Raw genomic sequence first — 20430 nt, 5'->3', positions numbered from 1 at the left:
AATCCCCAGAAGTTTTTTTTGTCACTCTTGATAGTCCAATGTGCCAGATGCCAATGAAAAGTGAGACACTTGTTGGGCAGTTTAACACTGGCTGGGTTTTTGCTGCCACCAAAGAGGTTATTCTGCTGCCATCACTAAATATTAGGCTGTGGTCCTCTTTAAAAGGAATGCCATGGAAGTCCCTAGGAATTTGCTACCCTTCAGCAGGAGACTGGCCAGCACCCTGAAGCTGGCTCAAAGGAGCAAAGTCCATGATGTGAGAGTACTAGGAAAGTAATTCCACCACTGAGGGAAAAGAGTCTTGAGTTTGATCTAGCGTTTATGGCTGGTCGACACAACAGACACTCATCAGAAAACCACAGTGGGTGGTTGGGGATGTAAAGCTTGAAATATTAAAGAAGGATTTTAACAATTCATAATGGAATATTTATTTCCCACAGAGCTACAATGAATGAAGTGACTCCATGCTGTCTCTGCTTTAAGTGTTATTGAATGTTTTTGCACTCATCTGACTTGCAAAACATGTATGAAAGTATGACTTCAGCTGACAGCTGGAGCTGTACACTTTTGATGCTGATTAAAGAAATGATAAAGGTCATCGCCTACACTAAGCAATCAATCCATTGTCCAGGTAGAGCTTACCCACCCCTACGTACGTAGCCTACAGCTCTGGTCAAAGTATTTCCTGAACACAATAAGCATTTCTGATATTAACAAAGAAAATGCCCAAACTGACAGCACTATTGTATGTATTTGATAAGTTGAATGCAGACTACACATAACACAATCACTATTTATTCATTTGCTGTTCTTTTATAGAATTCATGTATAACATAATTACATAGGCCTAATGTAATGTAGCCTACCAGTATTAGCACAGGATGTCAGATGGGTGATATGCCTAGGTGCCAACCCATCTATTTTTTTAATATAATTTAATGATAATTATTTATCAATGAATGTCATCGTGATGTCGCGTGTAAGTAGTAGACTATTTTTATTAAATAAAATCACAGAAGCCACGCCTTCTAACCTACGTGTACATCCTGTTGTGGATACCAGAGAATGTAATAAGTATCCGTAAACGGGCTCTGTGTAAAGTTTTGGCAGACGTTTTCTGGTTATGGCTTGTTTGGAGAGACAAATGCTTTTAGATTGAAGACTGCAGGTCTACATTATGCCCAGTTTATTTTATTGAGGAGCATGTTTTCAGAGACTTCCCACTAACCACAGATTTGTATATTTGCATAGAAGGTAGCTGTCCATTTTAACCGGCTGAATCCCTTTGACTAAAACTCAGCTAGATAACTGTAGCACATGGTCATGGTGTGCTTGCGTGAGAAATGTTTCAAGTAGCAGCTAGCTAGCTAGTCTATGGTTTCAAGTGTCAAGTTCTGAGCGCTAACATTGAATGTTCCGTTAGGGACACAATGATGATAATGTTAGTTTTAGTTTTATTATTTTACATGTAGGCCTACGCTGTGAATGCATCAATGATGTATTTTGTTTTAGACAAGTTTTGTATGAACTGGTTTGAGATTAAGGTTTTTTTTTCCAGAGTGGTGAGCATGAAGACGGCACATGTTACACACCAACAAGCCAGCCAGCTTCTCCACAACAAATTTGTTGTTGTTCTGGGCGACTCCAGTGAGTACAAAACTAAAAGAGCTGCTAGTTGCTAACGTTACTGATACCAGAGTGGTATTTTAACTAGGGACATGACAAACCTTAGTTAATGTTACCGTTAACACAAACCTCCTAAAAGAAAAGCCTTTTCGCTTTGGTTTGCTAATGAATCTTTGGGCTCTTATATTTGGAAATTTACCACGTAATCTAAGTTAATTTACCCAGGTTTGTCGCTAAGCATAGCGACCTCATTCATAAAGTCATCACTTTGCCCCTCTTTTCTAGTTCAGCGTGGGGTATACAAAGATATTGTTATGCTGTTGCAGAAGGAAAACTATCTGGCTGCATCTCAACTAAAGACCAAGGTAGGTTTTGAACGAATCACGGATCGCATATCATCTGTGGTCAGGACGGGGCAAGGCTCTGGCCAAAGAAACGGTATGTGCTGTTATAAAGATCGTCCTGATGAACCTTCATCCGGAAGATAAGATAAATAGTCTGAGCGAATTAGGGTTGAAGGTGGAAGTAAATACAGCAAAAGTATATTTGGTATCAATCGAACCGTAATTTCATGTAGATTAAGAATTTCAGGTGCCTACAGTGCAGATTTGTACCAGAAAAAAGATATACAGCTTTGAATGGACCATGGTATAATGATTATTGGGCCAAAATCGTATATTATCACATTTAGATATTAGCTGATATCTCCCATACTGGTAAAAGGATCTTTACCAAACTTGGTGTACTTACTCACCATAGGTTCTTGATGAAATTAGTAGGTGTTTAATGTCTTGGGGTCAAAGGTCAAGGTCACGTGAGGTCATAGTTGACTGGCAATGTTTGTTTTATACCTCTCAAGTAGATTGAAGGATCCTCATTAAACCCAACACAGTTAATTAAGCCTAAATTAACTAATAAGGCATTAAAGATCATGGGGTCACAGGTAGAGGTTAAAGGTCATGAGGCTATAACTGGCTGAGGCATAGAATCAACTATCTGAATTGACATTAAAAAAGATTAAGACATTTATTAAAGCAAAATAAACTTTATTTTCTGTATAAAAACAGTTGTTTCAACCTCCACATCTTATTTTAGTATTGTAGTAGTAGCCTCTCTGAAACCAGGGGAAATCTAAATAATTTGCTGTTTTAAAAATGCAAACATCTGTGTGAATACCTGTTTTAAAATAACTGTTTCAGTTCAGAGTTTTAGATTAAATCCAAACCATTTCTGTCAAACATCTAAAAAACATTGTCATCTACAGCTATTTCCTTCAACTTAAATTATAACGCCAGACAATTGATGTAAATGTCTATGTTGATAGAATACTGTTAGAAATAAAAACTACCCTTGCATTGCATTGCAATAGTTATACTTTAGTAGTAGGCATATAAGCAACGGCAGCAGCGGACTGATATTACCTAGGATTCTATTAGGTATTATGGTGGGTTTTCAGGATGTGAAGGGATGTAATCATGGGTTTCATAAAGTACTGGGGGTACCAGGATGAGAGGATCTCCTCCTTACATGGTTAAGGGAGAGGGGGTGTTATCAAGCTGGTGAGGACTGGACAGGACAGGGATGAGGAGGCCACTGTGCCTTACGAGTTAGGGCCTGTCTAGCTAGGAAGAGAATAAGATAAGGCTTTATTTCACCAAACTGGAAGGTAACAGAAAAACTTAGGGCTACACTATTTTACATATGTTACCTATGCATTACATAGGTTTGCATATAGTTTTATGCATGATGGGAAGATGGTTTCCACCAATGTAAGCGACCCTGCTTGGTACTGATTGGTGATAGTGCAGCAGATTAATGGCATATTTCAAGAGAATCATTCAAATTGGTATAGAAGCATGAAATTTGGCACAGATACTCTCTAAGGGTCACTTTTTGGGAAAAAGGCGCTGGCCACCCAAAAATTCAACATGGCGGCCATTTTTTCAAGATGGCCGCTATTTCTCTCAAATGTCATTATGTCAATCGTTCAAACAGTGATGTAGGCATAACATTTTGTGAAAATACTCTCAAGAATGTTTTTTTTTTTTTTGGAAAATCAAAAATTCAAGATGACGGGGCAATACATGACTTGTTCATGTATGCTTACCTGGAAGGTGTACAGATCACACGGGACTTAAATGGCACTGGATGAATGATCTGGCTAGGTGTAAGTGACCCAAACCTAGTTGTATCCCATACTTGAATGTGTACTATGTCTATTATTGAGGTGGTAAAAGGATAACCCCTCTGCCTTAATCAGACAACAATCCCCCAAAATGGCAAATGAAAATCCCATGTCAGCCAAGAGATCAACTGATTGAATGAAATGTTGGCCACAAAGGAACCCCTCCTATCACCACCTACCCATCATGTTTCTCAACATGATGGCTATAAAATGATTGCCACCAACATTCCACTCTTTCACAATAGTGACCTGGAGATCCTTGAGAAGTTTGTGGTCCTGCTGTATGATCGATCAAGCACAGCTGTCAGTGTAGATGAGGCTAGACTTGACATGTTTGCCCGAAAGCAGAGGCCATATGAAGCCATTCCTCCAACAAGGGCAGCTCTGCTTCAACACACTAAACGTGCTGCATATCAGGCAGGCTGCATATGGGGTCAAGCAACCCAGTGTCAGTCAGAAGCAGAGTCATGCTGACTGGAGATGAAAAAAGCTTGGTGAACAATGGGGGGTCTTCTGGACAGCAAATGCACCAGTTGCACAAAGTTGTGAACAGCTAGCCAAGTGTGGCTGCAAATCAGAGTGCCGTGGAGGATGCAAATGTTTTAGATTGGGTTTCACTTGCACAGAACTGTGCAATTGCAAATGTGAATAAAAAAGTAAGTTTGCAGTGGGCGAGAGCCGATTTCCTGATTCTGGACCATGATGTATATGAACATCTTCCTGGATATATTGCCCCCAATACAACACTTGCTGACTGCCAAGCAGGGAGGCATTGGCTACCATTTTTAACAGTCTTTATTATGACTCGACAGGGCACAACCTCTCAAGCTCAGGCTGGACACTCTAACCACAAGGCCTTTGAGCTGGTAAAAATGTGAATTTATGTTATTTTTTCAATCCTTCCTTTTATCTCAGTCCCAACAGAGTACACTATTAAAGCAACACTCACTTTGAAAAATGCCTTGAATTTTTGCAATTGCCTTTTTCTAAAAGTGTGGCCGTTAGAATATTTTTGCTAACATGCATGTGTGCATACATACTACCGAAATGACGGCCATCTCGGAAAAGGTCTCCATCTTGAATTTATTATTGGCCATCCAGTTTTTTTCAAAAAGTGGCCTTAACAGAATATTTGTGGCATATTTTCTGTATCACTTTTTGGAAACAGTGGCAATGAACATAGGACAGGAATGGCAGCCATCTTGAACAATGGTTTCCATCCTGAATTTTTGAGTGACACATACCTTTTCCCAAAAGAGTGTTCCTTGAAGAGTATGTCTGCCTAATTTCATGCTTGCATCACCATTTGAACAATTGAAATGATTAATATTCGACAGGAATGGTGGCCATCTTTAAAAATGGCGGCCATCTTGAATTTTTGAGGGACAAGCATTTTTCCCCATTAACATTTCCTTTAGAGAGTATTTGTATCAAATGATATGCTTAAATAACTGTTTGAATAATTGATATAATAAGCATTGAATAGCAATGGCGGCCATCTTGAAAAATGGCCGCCATATTGAATTTTTGAGTGGCCAGCGCCTTTTTCCAAAATAGTGGCCCTTAAAGAGTATCTGTGCCAAATTTCATGCTTCTATACCAAAGTGAACGATTTTTTTTACTAATCTGCTGCACTATGAAGGGTGTTGATGGAGATGACGTGAGAGGGTGGCACTTCTCAAGGGCTGAGGAGTATAAAATATAGTGTACAGTATAGCCATCCGTAGGGGAGATCTTGTCGGGGGCCCCAGCTGATGACATCTCCTCCCTATTGCTTTGATGGTTGGTCTGGACTTTGGTTGGGCTGTACTATCATTGCAATACGGTGAATAAAGATCAACAGTCTTCGTAAAATCTTCTATCTACATTGTCTCCTTCGGACGCCTTGTTCCAGAGTGCTAAATTACAAAATAATCAAGTGGTAATTGTTAATTGGACAGTTGGATTTGGAAGCAAAGAGAGTGATTTCGGCACCAGATTTTATGGTAGAGCCAATCAGGACGCAGGGCGGGAGTTTGATAGATGTGACGTAGCGTAGAAGCGACTGTGAGACTGTTCTCAGCGTCACGGGTTGGCTTCAATGTGAGTGGTTGAAGTAGCATGTTAATAGAGGACGGACAAGTGGCTTATCCAATCATATGCAAGGATTTTTGATAAGGCCCAGCCTTCTGAAACACCACTCCAATGGATCGATCCCAGATGGATTAGTGGAGCTAGGCACCACAAATTCTTAATCTACAAAAAATTACGATTCAAATGATACCAAATATGCTTTTGCTGTATTTACTTCCACCTTTGACCCTTTTCTAGGCTAATTCGCTCAGACTAAAAGGGAAACGGTGGATTTATTTCAAGGCGAACTTAAATGTGCAGTCAGGGATTTTACCCACTTTCAAGACCATACAATTTTTTTGTCACATTTACCAATCATTATCTCACGAAATGCTGCCCATTCCATGAGTAGCCGATCACTGTAAAAAATGGTCTCTTTTTTTCCCCCACTTTATTTATGGTGCAGATATCAGATTACATTTTAAAAGTTTTATAATGTATAGTTATATATATATATCAATCACAACTGACATCTCTCAAGACACTATTCGACAGACATAAGGGAAATAATAAATAAATACTAATAAACAACAACAAAAAAAATGGTCTCCATATGCAGCCCAGGCTTCGAAAACAGAACAAAGTGGGGGCAGCCTGTCCCCCAAATAAAACCAAAACTGCATGGAATTTCTCTGGGAATACTGACGGTAGGGGTGAGCTACCTCTGTGTGACATGCTTTGTTTGGTCCTTGGTTAAAATATGTAGGATTTTTTTTTGTTCAAAAATGTCTGCTAATAAAATGCAAATATCAACATAACCATATACAAATGTGAAATCCCTGACTGCACTATTAATGTGAGAGTGCCCATACTCAAAAGCTTTCCCTATTTTACTATTTGTTAGATGTACCTAATCTAGCAAAGCGAGATGCATCAAAATGCAAATAGTAGGACTTACATAAATGGGTAGGGTACTAAATATATTTATGAAGGTAATTTGTGGTTTCTCCACTTCATGGCACACTGTCATAGCCTGGATTCAGCTTTGCCTAGTTTATTCAAATTACTTCTGTAAATGTTTCATAATTTCTTACTCATGTGAAATGAGTAACCAGGGGCCTCTCCACATCATGGCATGCTGTCACAGCCTGGATTCAGCTTTGAGTAGTTCATTCAAATTACTTCTCTAAATGTTTCATTATTTCTCACTCATGATCCAGGTTTAGTACAGCGAGCGAACCATTGTTGACCTCTGTTTCTGTGTATTCCCAGGGTGAGGAGCAATTTGAGAACGATGAGCTTCTTGAGGGTGGCGTTAAAGGTCCAATGTCCAATGGGACTCAGTACAAGGAGATCCGACAATACAGTTCAGACCACCACCAAGTTCGCTTTTATTTTATTACACGCATATATTCTGAATATGTACAGAGCATTTTGGAGGACTTGGAAAAAGGTCCCAAACCGGATTTGGTGATCATGAACTCTTGCGTTTGGGACATCTCCAGGTATTTATCGGCTTTCAGTGTGCCATCATTAAAGTCTTCACACATGAAACAGATACATGCATGCATACATGTTTTATGTATGATTCACTGACTTACGTAGTTTGTTGTTCACTCTCAGATATGGGCGACAGTGGGAGCCAGACTACATGGAAAATTTGATCACATTTTTCAGAAAGATCAGAGCCATCCTCCCAGAAGAGGTTTTAATTATCTGGAACCTCACCATGCCTTTGGGAGAAAACATTATTGGTGGCTTTTTGGTGCCAGAGGTAGATCAAATATACATACTGAACATGTCTAGATCAGATAAAACATTTTGACCAATTTTTTGAGCATAGATTATGGTTGTGTGAAAGGACCTGCAAAAGACTCAAAAAGAAAGTCGTTGACCTGTGCTGAACTGAGAGTATTACGTTAATGAAATGTTGATTTTAAGAGAATATATATATATATATATATATATATATATATATATATATATATATATAAAATGTAGAAACTGCAGAAACTAAAACATTGATAGATACTCAGCTGTGTAGAGGCATGTCTCCTTACCCCTAGATTGCGGAGTTTGGCCCGTCGCTGCGTTTCGATATCATCGAGGCCAACTACTGCAGCACCACGCTGGCCAGCGTGTACGGCCTGGACGTGCTGGACCTACACTTCCAGTTCCGCTTCAGCCTGCAGCACCGCATGAAGGACGGGGTGCACTGGAACGCCGTGGCCCATCGCCGCATCACCTGCCTGCTGCTGGCGCACGTCGCCAACGCCTGGGGTGTCGAGCTGCCACCATCACAGCCCCCAAAAGGTCACACCAGAAAGCAAAGAGACAGAGCAAAGTCTTTAAAGCTCTCATGACAGTTGTGTGGGACCAGACTTATACTGTACTATATACTTATATTGTGTGTGTGTGTAATGAATACCAGACCATTTTATGAAGCTGGAGCTGTCCAGAGTGCACTTGTATTATAGTGTTTTTTATTTGATGATAAATTGAAGGGAATGTGTTTGTTTTGTTCAGATCAACTCATCTGCGGCATTTCACAATAAGGGTTTTCTCTCTTATAGGTCTGAATCAGAGCTTTAGCAGCGAAGATCTAGCCACCAAGGCGATGTACCAACAGCAAAGGAAAGCCCAAAGACCAGGTAACCTCAGAGAGATGAGACATGGTTGCATTGTATACCTTAAAGCATAACTCTCACCAAAATGCAACCTAGGGTCTTTTTGTGAATATACCCGAGTCAAACTTAAGTTTAGAAGCATAATTATGTCGGAAGTGCCACTTTTAAGCTGGACCGTAGTCATTTTTGGGTCAAATGGGCTCTTTGAATGGGACTGCTATTTTGATGCATGATTTGACGCTATTTTTAAAACACTAAGAAGGCTCGACACAACATGAAACTTTGTATCACTAGGGTCTCTACACAGACACTCGAGCTTTGCTGCTCGAGTGGCCTCACACACTCACTCACTTAGCACCTGAGATCAATTAAGTCTGTGAGTCTTTAGTCTTCACGGCTCACTTTGGGATTGGCCCAGTCACTAGTTGGAGACCTGAGGAATTGAAGGTATGTTATGGAATAATTTTAAGCATATGGATTTTTCGAAAACAATCTCTCTGACTATTTAAATGACAGTATATGTTTTTGCAGACTTTGTTTGTAATGTACAGTAACTGTGAAGGGAAGAGACTTAGGGCCCTATCTTATGTTCAGCGTATTGAGGTGCAACACAACAAGGCTTTCCTAGTTTATGTCATCGCAGTTAACATTATCCTGCCAGGTGCCTACGTTGTCTAAATAGCAAATGAGCTTGCACACCCACAGACGTGTTGTAAAATGAGGTGTGGTCACACATCGATCGCACATTGCTTGTTCTCATTTTGACATTGCCACTGAAAATGATGACAACACTGACCAAGAAAAATTTGGTCTCAAGTAAAACATGCAGTATTTAACTTTTCACTCTACCTTACATCCTCTTTTTCAAGTCACATTATTCACTCTGTCCCAACCGTAAAAACATAAACATTCTGACAGTCACTAGGTGGAGACTCCAGGAGAGGAGGGCTGACTGCTACCCACTGCCTGACAGCCCCTTGAAGGTTCCGCACTGCTATGGAGGTGACTTTTTAAACATATCAATTTCTCTATATATCAAGATCTATAACTGTGTGTGATGTAGACATAGGCTTTTGTTGGTTTTGTGTTTTGTAATGTATTTGCAGTATAATTTGTATTTCTAAGTGTACCTTATAGAGTCATTCCGTGTCAAATCAGAAAAAATCCAGGAAAATGGTTGCAGCACCGACTTCCATAATTAAAACCTGTAAAATATTTTTGTTCAATTCTATTGTTTTCATAGTCTTTTTGCCTATTATGACAGTCTAAAGCACATGGTCACTAGTCAAAAGCTTATTCAAATTTAGTAGGATGTCCAGTCCACATTGGGAGTGTTTTTGTTATCAAACATCGGGTGGATGGCGCAACAAGGCGTTCCTAGGTTTCTTAATTAGTCATGGGTGTGTTTGGGGCATGACATCATTTAAACCAATGATAATGACCTCTGTCATTCCCTTTAACAGTGCAAACTGTGACGTCAAAGAATGCATCAGTATTTTGACAGTCAGCGGCGCATTTGAAGGAGTCTGCTTGTGAGACTGTATGGAACAGTCATTCCACTAAACCATACTTTACTAAAACCTAGCATAGTATAGCCTTTCACGCATTTGCACTCGTCTATTATTTGAACTCAGTCAAAGACAAAACAGTTATACACAGTAAGTTACTTTCACTATTGACTGACAATGGGTTACCATTGAAAACCTAGGCTGGAAAAAGCAACACTTACCCTAATATTGTTCAAATGACGGAATAAAACAACGTTTATCCTGCAGAGGAGTTGCTTATATCTTGTGACAGTGTGTCTTAAGCTGTGCTCCATATGTGTCTCTCGCCTCTCCTAATCACGTTTAACCGTCATTACCAATTTGCAAATGATGGTGAATAACTACTCATCGTGAGATGTATTTCGTAATATCTTTATTTTAACTATGTTTCCCATGGTAATCGTGTAATTTGTAATGTTTTGCATGGAAGTGCGCTGGTGCGCTTTCATGGATGATAGAAGGATGGTGCGTTGTGTAACATATAAACAACTCACCATAGACTTCTGACCAGGTTTCTTTTGGTCAGTGGCGTAATGCGTTTTAGGTAGTGTACGATATCGATTTTTAGACAATGCGCTAGGCCACTCCCTAGGTTGGTAATTACCACACTACTGGGAGCAGTGTTTAAAAAATAGAAAATAAACTTTGCGCAGGGTGGAAAACGAGTTTTACGCCATGCGCCAGGGTGCAAAATAGGGGCCCTTATCTTGGAGGCCGTGTTTGGGCATTCACATCTTAAAAAATATTATTCCTAGCCTGACCAAACTTTGTAGAATGGAAGACAAACATGTTCTCAGTACGATTCAATCATTACAAGTTTGTACTAGTCTCATTGGTTTTATAAAAGTCCCTAGTTTCAGAAAAAACATGCAAAAAGTGATATTGAGGGTCTCAAAACTCCTTTAATGTGACACACCTGCCATCAATCAGTATTTTCTCTAGAAATATAACCCTTTGTTAATGTTTTCCCAAAATGTGAAGTCTCCAAAACAAAAGGCCATGACAATAATAAGGATAAAACAAGGCGTGATTGTATTTTTGTGTCATTGTCATGCAACTGGAATGGTATGTGGGGTAGCTAGTAGGACCATAAAAATCTATGTGGACATTTAGTGTGTAAAGTACCAATATTGTACCAAATCCCATTCACAGAATGCATGTAGTTACAGATGTTTTGGGAACAACAAAATAAACATTTACAATAAAAAATAGATTTTAGCACCCCCTCAGATAAAACACAACATAGCATTTTGCTCCTTTTACAACTGTTGACTGTTGTATTGATTAATTAAAACTAAAAACCCAGGTTTAAATGTATTCATGTACGCCATTCCCTCTCATCTAGTGACGTGTCTGTCTCATAGGTCTGAATCAGCACTTTAGCGAGCAATATCCAGCCACCATGGAGATGTACCAGCAACCAAGAAATCCTCACAATTCAGGGAACGACCTAAGAATGAGAAGTAGATGCTCTGATGCTACCTGATCTTATCTCACTACTGTACGTCACACTCTCCCACTCTAATTAGAAACCTTTTCCCAGTCACTAGATGGAGATTACAGGAAAAGAGGGGTGACCACTACCTTCCGCATAACACCCTCATGAAGAATCCATCCTGCTATGGAGGTGAGTGTTGAAGTGTAATTCCAAGGATATTGATTTCTGTAAAACGAGTCGTATCGTTAACTGTACATTGAATTGTGTGTGTGTGGTGTGATGTAGACATAGGGTTTCTATCTACCGCTGTGTCGACGTTACTTCCGTGATTTGGGAAAAGCCTGTGAAAGTCCTGGCAGGAAGCGATTACATCAAAGTTTTTTGGTATATCCAGTTTTTAATATTTTTTTTCTGAAGTGTTTACAACTTAGTGTTAACTAATAATTGTTGCAAACTGGTACTACGAACAAAATATTAGTGCATTCCTGGATCTACATCCTTATGCATGCTTCCTGCCAGGACTTTTACGGGCTTTTCCCAAATCACCGAAGTAACGTCGACCCAGCGGTAGATAGTAGCAGATAGTAGCATCCATCAGGCAAGTGTTATTTAAATAAACTCCTGGTGTACTTACAAACCTTGTTTTATGAGTAAAGAACATAGTTGTACTACTGTAGAAGTTTCGTACCATTCAGGGCATTATTAGTGGGGTAATTTACGAGATACTAAGTTGGTTCCATTACGCCTGCAGAAAGTCATTATTTTCTGACAGCGCTACTCGACCAGGGTTCGACCAAGGGAAAGCGGGTTCTGGGAGGGTGTTTGGCTCGGGGTCATGGTGCAAAGGACCCTAGAGTGAAATTACTCCGAACCATCGCTTTAATTACATCATTGCAAAATGATGAACAAAAATGAATTGTTACCAGCTTTCGTGAACATGAAAACAAATTCAAATTTTTTTTAAATGACTTGGATTAGTTTCAAAATGTAATGTCTTCACCCAAACTACACTTTTCCACCAAAGTCTATGAATATCGTCTGTACCTTTTAATTTTGTAGTAGGATGGTGTAGTAGGACGAACCATAATGTAGAGTAGCCTATGTAATCTAGCGTAGTCTAATCTCCTTGACGCATAACATGCCGCGGCATGGCTTCAGTTTCAGGGGGCGTCATATGTCATTGCGAATGATTAAAATGCAGAGGTGCACAGTCAATAAAACAAAACAAAAAAAAAACAGAAACAAAAGTTTTTGTTTGGATGAAAGTAGCTGCACCAATCGTACGTTTTTCCTAAAGTTGTTTTATGATATTGGAGCTCCCTCGATAAAAATCACTCGTATTACTCACACATGCTTATCGTGTCATTTAGCCTACCTGCTTTCTGCAAAACACAAACGAAGGAATTGCAACAGTTGGCCATGAAGATGCTTGCTAGATTCGGATACAGGCAGCTGTATGATCTATGGTTTTCTAGCCACTTTCTAGCTACTTTCGGGTAACGCGGAACGACGAGCTGCATCATTTTTTAACATATTTTACGCATGGTGGAGTGCTACAGCATGACTGTCATTCTTGTAACAAATTTTATGGCAAAGAGGCCTAATTGGAGACGTTTGCGTGATGCGTTATCAATGGTAACAACACTTGTTATATTAATACATGCATATTAAAATGCTCAAAACAATGCCCCAAGAAGTGGGGGGACGGCATTCCCCCGCGTCCAACATTTGACCATTGGCATTAGGAATGGAGAACCTAGCGAGCTATTTTAAAGGCACATTGTGGAGGATTAGATTACCATAAGTATGATCTATAAGCAAAAAATAACTATACACTCTTAAAACAAAAGTGTAAAAACAACGCAAGTTGTGGTGTTTTCAACACATTCGTTTTAAGAGTGTAGTATTCATAATTACAGTATGTTTTCATTAGTGTGTCACAGCGTCTAAATACTATTTGTCGCATTTTCATTAGAATGAGTGCTCTATATCTACAAAGGGAACAGATCCGCCTCCACAGAGTCTGTCATGTTTCTACGGGAACACAGAATGGACAAACCAAAATACTGTATCAAAAGAGGGCCTTTTATGTTTGAATGCCATTTGGTGGCCACCATATTTCTCACCCACTCTTAGACATGGATCTCGTTTCCAACCTGAGGACTACCTGCAATCATGTTTGGCATTTCCTCTCTTTCAGTGACATGTGTCTGTCTTATAGGTCTGTCTTATAATCAGAGCTTTGGCAAGCAAGATCCAACTACCAATGAGATGTACCAGCAATGTGGGAATGCTCAGAATTCAGGTAACAGTAGAAGGACACAGATGAGCCATGGATGCTCTGGTGTTACCTGCATGCATATCCTTCACAACACACTTCTTCACACTCTCCCATCCTAAATATAAACATTATTATCTCAGTCACCAGGTGGAGCTTCCAGGAAAGGAGGGATGACCTCTATCTGCCACCTGTCACCCCAACAAAGCCTTCACACTATTGTCGAGGTGAATGTGGAAGTATCATTTTAAGCACAATGATTTCTTGAGAAAAAGAAATCATTAAATATGCATAGAATACATTTTTTTATTTGTTTTTGCAGACATTCGCTGTCATTTATTTGTATCATAGCTTCCCTTATGCTAAACTGCTGAAATCATGTTATTCAATTCATTCTAATGAATTTATTCATGTATGACGTTCCATCTCATCCAGTGACATGTCTTTGTCTCGCAGGTCTGAATCAGAGTTTTAATGAGCAGCATCCGCCCACCAATGAACTGTACCAACAAGCAAGGAATACTCAGAATGCAGGTAAGCACAGAGTGGCGAGACATAGACGCTCTGATGCTACTGGCCCTGATCTCCTTCACATCTCACTACTTCACTCTCTCCCACCCAAAACCTAAACCTTCTCACAGAGACCAGCTGGAAACTTCAGGAAAGGAGGGATGACTTCTACCTGCCGCCTGCCACCCCAACGAAGCCTTCTCGCTGCTATGGAGGTAAAAGTTGAAGTATTTTTTTTTTAAGTACATTTATTTCACGAAAAGGAAAAGGGTCATTAAATAGGCTGTCTGTTTATACTGTCTGTATTATATGCTGTGATGTGTCTCTGTCTAATAGGTCTGAATCGGAGCTTTAGCAAACAAGATTCGGCCATCGATGAGGTGTACCAGCATCCAAGGAATGCCCAGAATTCAGGTAACCTTGGAGTGACCACACATGGATGCTCTGATTCTACCTGACCTTACCTCCTTCATATCACATGACAGGAGTGTCGAGGCATGAATGCTCTGATGTTTATTGACGTCATCTCCTTCATATCTCACTACTTTCTTCTCTCCCACCCTCCCTAAACATAAACCTTCTCACAGTCACTAGTTTGAGACCCCAGAAAAGGAGGGCGGACTGCTACATGATGTCTACCCCCCACCCGAAGGCTCCACGCTGCTATGGAGTTGCAGGTAAACGTGTTTTTGTCAAAAATAGGTACAATATAATACAATGTACATAGAATACATTTATTAGAGTGTGTGTTTGCAGACATACGGTATGTTTTTGTTTGGCTAGTTGCTTCATTTGTAATTTGTTTTACAGTAGTTTGTATTGCAGTGTCCTTTATACGCCACAATCTGTGTCATAAATAGATATCAAAATCAATTTATACATATGTCATTCCCTTTCTTCCAGTGAGGCATGTCTCTCTTGTGAGTTCGAATTGGCAAGATCCAGCCACCAGTGATGTGTACCAGCAACCAAGGAATGCCCAAAATTCAGGTAACCTTGGAGAGATTAGTTTAACTTTGTTGTAGCACTGCTAGTCTCTTCCTTTCTGACTGTTTTTTTCATGGTCAATTAAATGTATCCATTTCAAATCAATTTATTCATGCACGCCATTCCTTCTCATCCAGTGACGTGTGTCTGTCTTGTAGGTGTGAATCAGAGTTTTGGTGAACAAGATCTGGCTATCAGTGTGATGTACCAGCAACCAAGGAATACTCAGGATTCAGGTAACAGCAAAAAGACGAAACATGGACGCTCTGATTCTACCTGACCTCATCTCCTTCACATCACACTACTTCACTCTCTCCTACCCTAACTATAAACCTTCACACAGTCACTAGATGGAGACTCCAGGAAGGGAGGGCTGGCTGCTACTCACTGCCTGACAGCCCCTTGAAGATTCCCCATTGCTATGGAGGTGAGAGTTAAACTATCGTTTTAAACATGAAATCACAAAATTCTGGAGTCACATGATCCTGAAATATTCTATAACTCATTTACAGTAGTTGTATTTAAGTGTGCCTAATGCCTAAATGCTGAATGAATGGGTGCCCCTCCACAGTCTGCCATGTTTCTACAATAAAACAGAACTGACAAACCAAGACACTGCATCAAGAGAGGGCCTTTTGTGTTTACATGCCCCTGGTGGTCATCGTATTTCTCCCACACTCTCATTTAATTTATAACCCAAGGACTATCTGTATTTTTATACAGCATTTCCTCATATCCAGTGATATGTCTCTGACTAATGGGTCGGAATCAGAGTTTTCTCAAGCAAAATTATAATTAGCTAGCAATGATGTGTACCAGCAACCAAGGACTTCCCAGAATGCAGCTAACAAGAGAGGGACGAGAGATGGACGCTCTGATGTTATCTGACCTCATCTCCTGGTTCACATCACATGCCTTCACTCTCCCACCCTAAACATAAATCTTCTCACAGTCACTAGAAGCAGCCTTCAGGAAAGGAGGGATGACTTCTACCTGCCGCCTGCCACCCCAACAAAGCCTTCTCGCTGCTATAGAGGTAAATGTTGAAGTATTTACTTTGTACTTTGATTTCCAATGAATAGGATATTTACATTACATGAAATGGCCAAAGATGATGACCAAATCAATATCATTATGTTTTTTATATACTGTATCATGTATCACAACACACACACACACACACACACACACACACACACATATACATATACATACATACATACATACATACAGTCAGTTAAGAACAAAATGATTCATACCCCTGGCAAATATTGATGTAATGTTGATTTTCTCTTGACCAATATGTTCTGACTGAAAATTGCCCTAGTGCTCTGTCAATCAACTCTAAATGTGCCTATGTCCTTATGTGTTGTTTTGCCTATTCTTTGTAAGAACATTGGTTCCTTATGACTGCATTGTTTCTCAAGATTTCTCCAGAGGCTACACTGCACCTCAGCTGGCTGGACAGTCTTATTGTACGACTAGGACCAAAGGTGTAGCATACAGTTTGATTCCAATGTTTCATTTTGATAATACTTTAGTTTACACTGTAATCTTTATGTGGCTCCCAACCAAATTAAGACCTCTATAAATTAGTAAAGATGTAAAAAAACATTGATATGTTCCAATTTATCATGAAGTGCGTCATGTCATTTTTTTCCACTCCAGACCCAGGCTTCTCTCTTGGCAACTATCAACACCACTCTCCAAGTAAGGTCTTGTTGATTTTTTAAAAATATGCATGTAGTGCTTAGATTTTGTTAAATGAATATGAATTACATATTTGTTCAAGTCTGGTTTATTTTCAATGTCAACCTGATTCACATGAAAGACCAACTTCATGCTATGAAATGTTCATGTTTTTCCCCTGAATTGATGCACAGTGAAATCACACATCACTGTTTGTTAATAGTTGAAAGAAATGAAATGAGCCATGTAAATATTAGACTCTGCAGTGATATGATTTACTGTGATCATGAGTGTGTACCCCAAATGTCCCAAATCCACCTCTTCACTTGTTTACATTGTTAACACTGTGAAATAGTTTGCATCATCAGAATGGGAGGGATGTCTGAAAAATATGTGATCTAGATATTAATTATGCATCATGCAAAAAACATTTGAAGATTTGTATAGTGTAAGTGACGTACCTGCTTCATATGAATCTTCTCTAATAACTGTTTGTGTTGTGTGTCCAGATGACAACTATGTGATGCGGAACAAGTACTCCGGCCGTGCTCAGTACAGGCCGTACTGAGACCCTTCTGCCTTCCCTCCGATTACATTTTAAAATGGAGCAGCTTTTACAATTTTGCCATTTACTGTTGTATTGCTATATAAAAACAATGAAATTAAAATCAATTTAGATAAATAAATGTTAGAAATCCTGGGAATTTTTTCTGGTCTGATTTGTTTTTATTTTGTCGCTTATAGTACAATGTGCCAGATGTTGATGAAAAGTGAGACACTTAGGTTGGACACCTCACTCTCCCAAGAATGAAATAGATGTGGTTGGGCAGTTTAACACAGGCCTGCTGAAGTCAAAGCTAACCTGATGGTTGGTTTAAGGTTTGTTTGTTTGTTTGTTTTTTTTTGTTTTAATTTAAGGCCATTTCCGCAACTAAGGCTATTTAATGGCCAGAGCATTGTGTGTTATAGAAACTTCAATATGTTTCTTAAAGTCTATGCTAATAAGATATTCTAAAACCTTCAAAGGTGGGACCTTACTAAAAACATCAGCTATAGAATTTTGATGATAAAATTGTTGTCTTTTGGTTTTCAAGGCAGGGCAACAGATCAAAATATGTCTCACTGACAGGGGTGTTTTGCAAAATTGGCATAATGGAGGATCTTCACCACTCAATAGAAAGCTATGAGTGAATCTTGAATGTCCTATACGGCATCTGGTATAGACTACTTGATATAGGTTTAAGGTCTGAGGCAGGGATTTGACATTCTGTGACTTCTTCGTTAAGGGCTTGCTTAGCAGCACTGTCCGCTTTCTCGTTTCCTCTGGGACCCAGCAAAAAACTACACTCAAGTTCTTGTTCTTTAGACTTTCTAGTTTATCAAGGATGTTGACAATAATAGGATGGTCAGTTTTTAAGGATTCCAATGCCTGGAGACATGATCTAGAGTCTGTAAAAAATATTTTAAAAAAGGACTTTTGTTGTTTAGTCTGATCTATACTGTATATTCAAGTGCCAAATATAAGGCACAAGCCTCAGCCGTAAAAATAGAACATATTCCTGGTATTCGTAGTCCACACTGATTCTGTCCAACTACCATTGCTGATGACACACAGTTATCCACTCTGGAATCATCAGTATAAATGGGAATGTGGGAGGGAAAGTGACATCGCACGTCCATATACTGCTGCTGGTACTCATTTGGGTGGGTTCTTAATTTCTTCCTGTGACTTAAATCCTTAACAATTTCAGGTTGTCGCAAAAATGAGTCTGCGTTGTCCATGTTGATGTTCAGGTCCTCAAGGTAGGGTCTTATTCGGATTCCAAAAGGACTGATATACTTTGGTCTAGCTTCATACAACGGCAGTTGCTGTGGCTGAAAAACTGTTGAGTAGGCTGGGTTATCTTTGCGTGCTTTAAGCTTGACTGCATATTGGAGAGACAGTTTCAAGCGCTGATTTTGAAGTGAGGGTTCACTTGCCTCCACATAAAGACTCTGTACTGGGGAAGTCTTGAAAGCCCCCAGAACCAGCCTTAGACCTTGGTGATGAATAGTATTCAACATCTCTATTCCTTGCTGATCCATAAACAATACTCCCAAAGTCCAATCGGGATCTCACAAGCACTCTGTAGGTGCAGCACAGTGTGTTCAGCAAACCACTTTGTTTTTGCCAGTACTTTTATAATGTCCAAAGCTCTGAAGCATTTATTTCTTTAACACTTCATGTGTGGAATGAAAGATAAGTTTGTTATCAAAAGTAAGTCCAAGGAATTTAACCTCTTTTACTACTTTGATGACTTCACCATCCAAGTAAAGTGAAGGGTCATGATGCAAAGATCGTAGTAGGCAAAAATGTGTGCAGTTTTTGTTTTGGAAAACCTAAAACCATTTTCAACTGACCATCTACTCATTTTATCTATGCATGACTGTAGTTGCCTTTCAATAATGGGGGGGGTAAATTGGGACCTCTGTGTGTGTATTTACAAAAGTAAAAGTGTCCTCTTGTCAGCCCTAGGTCACTTGCCACTGCTGCAAATTGCATTGCATTCAAGCAGTAAAACAGCTTACTGTTAAAATCCACATAAAAAAGAAAATGGTATGATAAAATAAACTAATTGGATATAACTATTGGATTACTTCATAGATTTGACTAACACAATACTTTGCAACTAACCTCAGTTGAAAGAGTCCTGCTAATTATGTTAAAGAAATTGAGTCAACATTCTGTTTATTTGGCGTGAGAAATTTAAAAAGTCGAAGTAGATTTTCATCCATCTTAAGACATGAATGGGAGGCACATTTGCCATTACATAGACCTACTTGAAACAAGCAGATGTACAGGAATCTTTCTTGATGTAAGCACTCAGTCCAGTGTCTCTGTTCACACAGAGGGACACACCGCGGCTGGTGATGCTTCACTGCAGCCCTCCCCATGGTCCCTCTTGGGTCCCCCCCCCCCAGTTGAGTCATGCGGACTCGTGGATCAACTCTCTTGCATTGGAGTTAATGAGGAGTATGTAGCAGTTGTAGCGTTGAAACATTTTACCGACACACAACGTTAATATTGTTTTTTCTCTTTTCAGGCAAATATGCAAAAGATGAAGGTAAGAAATTAATAGTACCAATAAATATAGTCTAAAACTCACAGGTGAGATCTAATGTACTTCTCCCGTCTTTGGTCACCATGATGGAGCTGATCTGAACTTGTGACATCAGGAGATGGGTGTTGGCTGCCACCAAAGAGGTTATTCTGCCTGCCATCACTAAATATTAGGCTGTGGTCCTCTTTAAAAGGAATGCCATGGAAGTCCCCAGGAATACCCTTCAGCAGGAGACCAGCACCCTGAAGCTGGCTCAAAGGAGCAAAGTCCATGATGTGAGAGCACTAGGCAACTAATTCTACCACTGAAGAAAAGAGTCTTGAATTTGATCTAGCGTTTATGGCTGGTCGACACAACAGACACTCATCAGAAAACCGCAGTGGGCGGTTG

The 20430-nt window shown here is 39.7% G+C and overlaps 1 protein-coding gene across 1 annotated transcript; it reads left to right on the top strand.

Annotated features, from left to right (window-relative positions):
• The first annotated feature begins 1568 nt into the window (after positions 1-1568).
• LOC143127096 (PC-esterase domain-containing protein 1A-like) lies at positions 1569-17507 on the top strand. Its single transcript, XM_076288401.1, has 13 exons — positions 1569-1647; positions 1912-1991; positions 7136-7368; positions 7487-7637; positions 7930-8176; positions 8437-8514; positions 13697-13780; positions 14210-14287; positions 14395-14478; positions 14600-14677; positions 14851-14940; positions 15409-15486; positions 17449-17507. Exons 1-13 carry the CDS (start codon positions 1569-1571, stop codon positions 17505-17507), a joined length of 1419 nt encoding a protein of 472 aa, XP_076144516.1.
• The last annotated feature ends 2923 nt before the right edge of the window (positions 17508-20430 follow it).

This window comes from Alosa pseudoharengus, unplaced genomic scaffold, assembly GCF_046254945.1.
Source record: "Alosa pseudoharengus isolate Yale_2024_CS ecotype anadromous, Long Island Sound unplaced genomic scaffold, YU_APseudo_1.1 YU_APseudo_1.1_scf_17, whole genome shotgun sequence".
Classification (NCBI taxonomy): Eukaryota; Metazoa; Chordata; class Actinopteri; order Clupeiformes; family Clupeidae; genus Alosa; species Alosa pseudoharengus.
The sequence above is the reverse complement of the archived record's forward strand: the minus strand, read 5'-3'. Positions and strand labels throughout refer to the sequence as shown.